A 7,913-nucleotide genomic window follows, 5' to 3' on the forward strand; every position below is an offset into this window, starting at 1 on the left:
TCTATTTGTAAAAGACATTGGGAATCTCTGAAATATGGGAATGAATCGTCGTTTACAAGAACCGATAATCTAAGGATGGTACCACAATCCACGATTCTCAAAATCCATCAGGGACCAAAGTCTACGCTTTTCCATAATCATCAAAGAACAATAGCTCGTCCCCTTTTTATCAAGATTTCAACCAACAAATTCATTCGAAGCTGAGAATAATGTTATCATTAAGTTTCGGTCCGGCCACAATAAAGCTTTTATTTCTTTCAACCACACTCTTAAGAAAGGCTAGAGGCGGTTTGTCAAAGCCTTAGACACCACTTTATAGAGATTGTTGCACTAGTAATAGGTCAAAATTTGTCACTCAATGCGTCTTCCATCTCCGGTAGAAGGGACATAGGAGTTTGATGCAAAGTCGAGATACTAGCACCATCATTTATAAAATTCTAAAGCACCGGGTTTCCAAGTACCCTCCAATATTTTTGAAAAATATAAAGATGACTTATCATCCATGTCGGACAATTTCGTCGGGTGCATATCAAAGAGCTCATCTTGGATGCCATGGCGTGTGAAGTCAACTTCTAGCTTACACATTGCACATCCAAGAGTTCCAAGCCTAAGAGGAATCACACACATGATATCCTCATGATTGAGGTTAGAGGTTTCAAAGAAGCCGCGTGGAAGAAAGCCTTGAACGGCCCAGAGATATTTTGGGTGGTAGATAACCGCAGATTCGGCTCAATGATCTTTTTTTTTTTTGAGGGAAATGATCTTACTATACTATAAATAGTTTAAATCCAATTTATCAAATCCTTTTTCTTTTTATTTTGCAGAAAGTAGCGCTCCTTATTTCTTGCTATAGTTTAACATTGCACCTGTGAAGCCGTTTGTGTAGTTAGTCCATTTCTTCTTCTTATTCTTCTGATCTTTTTGCTTTTCATCGTATTCTTCTCGTTTTCAAAGAGCAAGAAGCGATAAACCAGCGTTTTATATAGTTTTGTACAACGGTAAAGAAATATTCATTTTTCATTCTCAACCCACAAAAATTGTAAGTTTGTAACGCCGCCAACTATTATAGCCAATAACGGAAACGAATTTTTATAAACTAATAAAAGGCAAAGCGTACCTAAGTTACAATTACAAACAGACACGCGGTGGTAGTAGTAGTATTATCAACTTTTCCTTTTTTTCCTTTTTCACAAACTGTTAATGACTATCCAAATGAGAAGGTATAAGTAAGAGTCACATATTGTACATACAAAGATACATCTCCAAAGCTTATCTACCCTATAAAAGAATGGGACTTTATCACCAACCCCACTACAACTGAATGAACAAATGCAACACAAAATGAACATAACCCCCTCCAAAAAAAAAAAAAAAAAAAAAAAACTCCTATATAGTAAGAGACTCTGCAAACTGCCACAGACCCAACTACCCATTATAAAAAAATAAAAAATAAAAAAAAAACCCTCCAAAATTGAAAGAAAAAAAATAAAAGAAAAGAAGAAGAGTGGTTAGGACGTAGGCAATCGGGGCGTGGTGGCGACGGACATGTTGGACTGCTTCTTGTGAAGCCTTCCTCGGAGCTGCCTGATCTTGGCGTCGACCCTGGCTGTGAAGCCGATCTTGGTCTCCTGCCGGGCCTTGGACCGCTCGCGGGTCCACATGTGCTGGTCCTCCACGTCCTTCTTGTAGTACTTGATCTCCTGGATGATGTGGTGGTCCATCGGGTGGAAGCACCGCTGGAACGAAATGTGGCCGAGGTACGGCAGATTACAGGCGACGGTGACGAGCAGCGTGGAGAGCCAGAAGAGCGGCGCGGGGCCCAGGGCCTCGACGAGGATCTGGTAGGCGTGGCCGGAGTAGGTCGGGGACACGGCCCCGTAGAGGAGGAGGAAGAGGTACCACATCGCCACGCTCCCCCACACGAGGAGGTGTTGGATCCACGTGAAGTGGCTCATCGTCAGTGCGATCTGGCAGTTCACCGCCCATATTATGCACGTGAACATCGCCGTCCCCATCACCGCCATGTCAGCGGTCTCGCCGCCGGAACGGAACGCCTGGTCGTAGAAGATTATGATGTTCAGGAAGAAGATTATGAGAGACGTGAACACGCCGTTCCCCATCCAACCCAGGATCCTGTACCAGTCGAAGAACAGGTTCTTCGGTCCTTGCTGGTATAGCGCCGGAAACTACCCCAAAACAACAGCAGCAAAAACAGATATAAGACCATGGTTTTGATTATGAATGCCGGTTGGTTCTTTGGGTCTTTCTTATATGGTTCTATTCTTCTTTCGAATATAAGTTTGAATGCCGTAAACCCTTTTAACTTTAGTTTGAAACGTTAAGCTAACAGGATTATACAAAAATAGACGAGATTTCTTGTTCTGCTGTGAATTTGTATACTTTGAGTGTGTTCATTGCAGATTCAAGTCAGAAAATTTTGGCTGTTTTTCTAACACCTAAATTTCAAATGGATAGATTGCTGGAGTGCTTTTTTTTTTGTTTATACTGGTTGTTTGGTTTTACCTGAAGACAAACTTCGGAGGAGACGTCTTGCTCGAAAACTCCGAGAGAGATGACGGGTAGAGAGGTGAGGATGACGTTGAAGGAGAGCATGTACCAGTCGTCGTAGATCGATTGACCGGAGAAGCCCGTGAACGCCTCAAAGTAGAAAAGAGTGAGACCGAACGCGATGTTTTTATAGAAGAAATAGCAGATCTGGATGCACAAGAATATAGACCAGTCAAAAGGTGCTAGATTTTATTGGCATCATTCTTGCATCTATGGGCGAGCATTTGATGCGAATTTTTGTTTGAAATAACAGTTAAAAAGAATACCATCTGAGCGATCCTCTTGTAGCACCAATGCCCGTGAACTACCAAAAGTCTCTCTAAGAACCGAAACTGGGCGATCGAGAAGTCGCTAGCCATTACAGCCTGCATACCTTCAACTCCACTAATCCCGACACCAATGTCTGCTTCTTGTATCATTCCGACATCATTCGCACCATCGCCAATCGCCAAAGTCGTCTTTCCGGTTCCTTCTTTTACTAACCTTGTCACCTGATGAAATTAGTTTGAACATATAAAAAAAAATTTGGCACCTAAATCTGATCGTGTAGCACTAGTACACATGACCTCCAAACTTGAGGACAAAATAGTTTCATATGAGAAGAAGAAGAAGAAGAAATGTCTTACCAGCGCCTTTTGTTTTGGAGAAACACGACAGCATATGACCGATGCACAGCCAACTGCTAACGCTAAAAATTGATGCTTTAAGTCGTCCTCCAAAGCATAGGTTAATGTTTTCCCGTCGATGATCAGTGCGAACGCGGCGTGCGGGTCTTTCTCCAACTTGACCATTTGAGAGCCATTGGTGATTTGATTTTGAATGCTCTCTTTCACAGCCTGAGGTTTGGCAAAAACCAACAAAGTCTAACCTGAAATGAAACCAGCTCCCAGAAAGCCTAATGATATCGTCTATTCAAAGTAATTTGTACCTCTTTACTTTCTTGAGGCAAAGAATCTGTGTTTGTTGCTGATATACAGATCTGCTTCATGCCCTGTCGGAGCAAACTACACGCATATCTACAAAATACCCGGAAGAAAAAAAAACATTTATTTCATCTTCCTATATATACAAGTTTGGGAGTAATTTTAAATTTTTATTGTATGGATAGGCAAGACATACCCTATGTTTATGGCAGTTTCCATCTTATCCCCTGTTAGAACCCATAACTTGAGGCCGGCTTGAGCAAGTTTGTCTATGCACTGTGGAACCTGTAGAACAGTAAACGGGAACGCTGTTGAAGTTATGAATAAGGATCACGCATATTTACATTTAACATATGAAACCAACGATTTAATTACCCCTTTTTGTAGTTTGTCTTCAACAGCAGTACAACCGACGAGAACCAGCTCTCTCTCAATCATATCGGACACTCGCTCAAGCATCGTCTCTCGATCACCCCCAAGGGATGTTTTTGCTTTCTGAAACTCGGTGTTCCAAGCTGTGAATTCAGATTCGTCGATCTTTTTATAGGCAAGTGCCAACGTTCGCAATCCTGCCTCTCCGTATTCATTCAAATGTTTCGACGTGATTTCCTCGTACTTTCTTCCGTTCTTTGCCAGACGCTCAAAAATGATGCTGTAGATAACAAGCAGAGGATAAAAAATGGACGTCAATTTTCATATATTTCACAGTACTTTGGACTTTGGAGAGAGAGAGTTGGGAGCCAGACCTGTCAGCGCCTTTGCATAGAAGTAGAATTTGACCATCCTCGTCTCGCACGATTACTGACATTCTCTTCCTTTTGCTGGTGAACTCCAATAAACATAGGAGTTTGTACTCCCTGGTAATTGTGGACGAACAAAAAAATGTGAATACACGCAACCGAGTAAAATGGCATGTGATAAAAATAATTTCACCACAATCTCACCTTTCGACTAACGAAGGATACTTTTCTCGGACAAACACACTGGATTGAGTCCTTTTACAGAACTCGAACCCGAATTCTCTTGCCGCCACAAGAAAAGCACCTTCATCCGGCGACTCGGCCTCGTATGTAAAAATGCCCGTCTCTTCGTTTAGCTCGGGAATCGCCGTGTGACAAACCCCTAATATCCTGAAAAACATCATCGCGACATCAACATTTGGCTCTTTAAGCCAGTTTCCGTTCATGATGCGACCGTCTTCGAAGCTAAACCCCTTTATGGCAGGTTTCTGGTCCTTTCCACGGGAAGGCGTGACGACGGTCTCCATCTCGATCTCTGAAGAAACCCTGTTCTCCCACGAACTAGTCGCGTTGGCTTTTCTCATGGGAAAGTTGGAAAACTCGTCATCCGGATCGCCGAGGTCGTAACCCATCTGCTTTTCGGCGGCAAGTTCAACCTCGCTTGAGCGAACACCATATGCAGTCCCGGCAATGGAACACTTCAGAAAGTCCATCTGGTTGCAGGTCAAAGTGCCGGTTTTATCGGAGAGGATAGTATCAACCTGACCCAACTCTTCATTCAAATTCGAAGTCCGCGCCTGAGCAGGATTCTCGGTCTCCTCGTCGTACATGTGTATGTCTTGGTTGATGAATGTCGCTTGCAAAACCTTCACGAGCTCGATCGAAACGTAAAGCGAAATGGGTATCAGATACCCGTACAGGATGAGCGCTGTGACGAGATGGATCAGCCCAGACACGCCGGGTTTTTCCGGGTTGTACATGTCTTCAGCGTTATCGGGTTGCATGTACCACGAATCTGGCATTTGGTACTTTATCTTCACCGCGAACCCTATAGAGCTCAACAAAGAGATTAGCAACAGGAGGCTAAAGAGAAGGTATATGATGTTGTCCATTTTCTTCTCTATCCTGCTTCTTTTCGAAGGAGACTTGGTCGCGTTTTGCATGACTTTACTATCGTGGCCCGTGAAAATCACGGCACCGTACACGTACGGCGTATTCCTCAGCTTCGAGTCTCTGAGGAGAATCTGATTGGGATCGAGGGAGTAAACCTGGCGGTCGAGGTCGAGATTGCCCACGAAGCTGTAGAGGTTCGGGTTCGGGTCCTCGCACTGGATCGTCCCTTTGAAGTCCTTGAAAGCCTCGTCGTCCTCGAGCGGCAGAGTCGCCTCCAAGCTCCTCTTCACCTTCAGATTCGTCTCGCCGTCCAAGTTCATGGTCTCCACGTAGCAAATCCCGTCCTCGTAGCTCGACGACAGAAGCAGAAGATCCGCGGGGAAAAACTGGTCCTTCTCGACCTTCAGAACGTCCCCGACCCGGATCTTGTGCCACGACCTGTAACCGAACACGCCGTTCCCTTTGTGGACCCTCACTTTCCGGCGGTTGACCTTCACGTCCTGCAAGAACCGCCGCCAATCCTCGAGCGCCTCCTTGGCCATGCTCAGCCCCACCACGAACACCAGCGGCGCGATCATGCTCACCGGCGAGAACGGCGACACGGCCGTGACCGAGATGATCGCCGCCAGGAGAAAGTACACATTCGCGACCCGCCTGAACTGCTCGAACAGCGCTTTGGGCAAGAACGTCGCGAAGTTGTACTTGGTCGTGGATATGGAGTTCGAGCAGTACTTCACGGGTTTCTTCTTGTGGAGATGAGGCTGGTTAACGTAGATTGTCCTTCTCGGGACGGGTTGACCTTCTTCGGGCGGGGTGTTGGGCCTAAGGCAAGAGAACGTGTACAATTGGCTTTGCCTCAGCTTAGCCCTTATTCTTCCACCAGTCATCTCCCAAAAATATGTACAAATTACAATCTGATCATACCAACTTTATAGCTATAGCAGAACCGAATATGTTTATAGCCTCCGATACGGAGATTCGTAGCTGAATTCTTCTCCCGAGGCCGGATTCGAACGGACTCGGATCAAAGTCACGGCCTCCTGGTTATAAACAGCACCAGAAATGAGAAGGATCAGAACTTGAACAAGGCAAATTTTGTATACAAATTACAAAGAGAAAGCAATTCTTTGGAGCTTTTTATTCACGGCAATACCCAGATTAGTAAATTCTTAAGCCTCAGATTTGAGGAATTAAAAAGGTGTTTTGCCGAATCTGTGAACGGATTTACGACGTTGATGGATTGAATTTCGAAATTAAAAAGGAAAAGCAATAGCAAAGAAAAAGATCCAAAAGTATTCATTAAACACACTGAAAAAATATATATGAATAAAGAGAAATAGAGAAGAAGAAAAAGAAGAATATTTAAAACAACAATATTTAAAAACAGTGACTCTCTTGACACAACAATGTCTGTTCATCTTGAGAAATGCAAATTTGAAGAAAATAGACGAAATAGAATGACAAAATCAGACAATGTACAGCTCAAATACCGCGACGCCCCGTACGAACGACAATGAAATCAAGAACTGTGGAATGAAAGTGAAATTCCATTTTCTGTACAAAATATCTATACCTGGAAAAAAAATCACGAGCTGGTCACAGAATCACCATTGCAGGCTAGAGCGAGAGCTTATAGTTGCAGATCAAGGAAATTTTTGAAGGTCTAGAGAGAGAATAATTAATTAATAAATAAATAATTGAATAAATAAATATAAAAAAGTTTGTAGGAGAGAGATTCTAGAGAGAGATACAGGACATACAGGGTTTTAGGCCGAACCAGAAATTGAATTGAAAACAAGGAAAACCAAAAGAAAAGAAAAGTCTCTCTCTCTCTTCTCTCTTTTCCGGGTCTATTGTTTTCGTGATTTTATATATAATTTTATATTTCTCGTAAATCTCAAACAATTAAAATTAATTGTTTGATAAGTCTATTTTCTATTTTATCAATATAACATGTTATATCATTTTAATAAATTTTGGGGCAATTTCTGTAAGTGGTAGTCTTATGATTGGTAATAAGAGATGGTCGAAATGAGAATGACCTGGCGTTTTGTGAAAACCAACCCAAAGAGAAAAGTCTATTTTTTTTAATAAATATTTAATTAGTTACTGTTGTTAGTGTATTTGTTTTAACTTTTCTTATTTAAGATCAAAACACTGGTTAAAAAATTATTGTAAATTGTTCGCCTGTTATAAATATAAGTACAACACATTCAAATACCACAGTATGATTAAAAATATGTAACAAGTTTCTTTTACTAATTTTATGTTTATGTATCTATTCCTTTAATTAACTATCATGTAGATAGTTTACCATTTCATTATACCTTCAAAGGAAACTTCCATTCATTTTTGTTTTATTACAAAAATTCTGCAGAGCAGCCAATTGAGAATATCTTTATTTCCAATTGTAGACTTGCAAGTGCAATGCACTTATGTGAACAGTGTGGGTCCCACTTAATCCTACGTGGCGGCTTATGAACCTACTTGGCACATTCTTTTGTCTCCCGTAATAATTTTGTCATAAATCATAATCCTACTTTTACGTTTTACCCTAATTTGTTTTTAA

At 42.1% G+C, this 7,913-nt stretch overlaps 1 protein-coding gene across 2 annotated transcripts; it reads right to left on the reverse strand.

Moving 5' to 3' along the window:
* Positions 1-1,154: 1,154 nt before the first annotated feature.
* On the reverse strand, positions 1,155-7,184 carry LOC149385740 (putative phospholipid-transporting ATPase 4). 2 transcript variants are annotated; one of them, XM_089624991.1, is made up of 10 exons: positions 6,918-7,184; positions 4,436-6,384; positions 4,238-4,348; positions 3,867-4,143; positions 3,688-3,776; positions 3,497-3,584; positions 3,195-3,404; positions 2,835-3,059; positions 2,524-2,715; positions 1,155-2,186 (listed from the first exon to the last, which is right to left on the reverse strand). In XM_089624991.1, exons 2-10 carry the CDS (start codon positions 6,229-6,231, stop codon positions 1,509-1,511), a joined length of 3,666 nt encoding a protein of 1,221 aa, XP_089481117.1. In that variant the 5' UTR covers positions 6,232-6,384; positions 6,918-7,184; the 3' UTR covers positions 1,155-1,508. The 2 variants fall into 2 exon arrangements, with proteins under 2 accessions (XP_089481117.1, XP_089481116.1); XM_089624990.1 differs by having other exon boundaries at positions 3,195-3,431.
* Between the last annotated feature and the right edge of the window lie 729 nt (positions 7,185-7,913).

The sequence above is a fragment of the Urtica dioica genome, chromosome 9 (genome assembly GCF_054948205.1).
Source record: "Urtica dioica subsp. dioica isolate 48M chromosome 9, U.dioica_male_clone48M_v1_H2, whole genome shotgun sequence".
NCBI classification, from domain to species: Eukaryota; Viridiplantae; Streptophyta; class Magnoliopsida; order Rosales; family Urticaceae; genus Urtica; species Urtica dioica.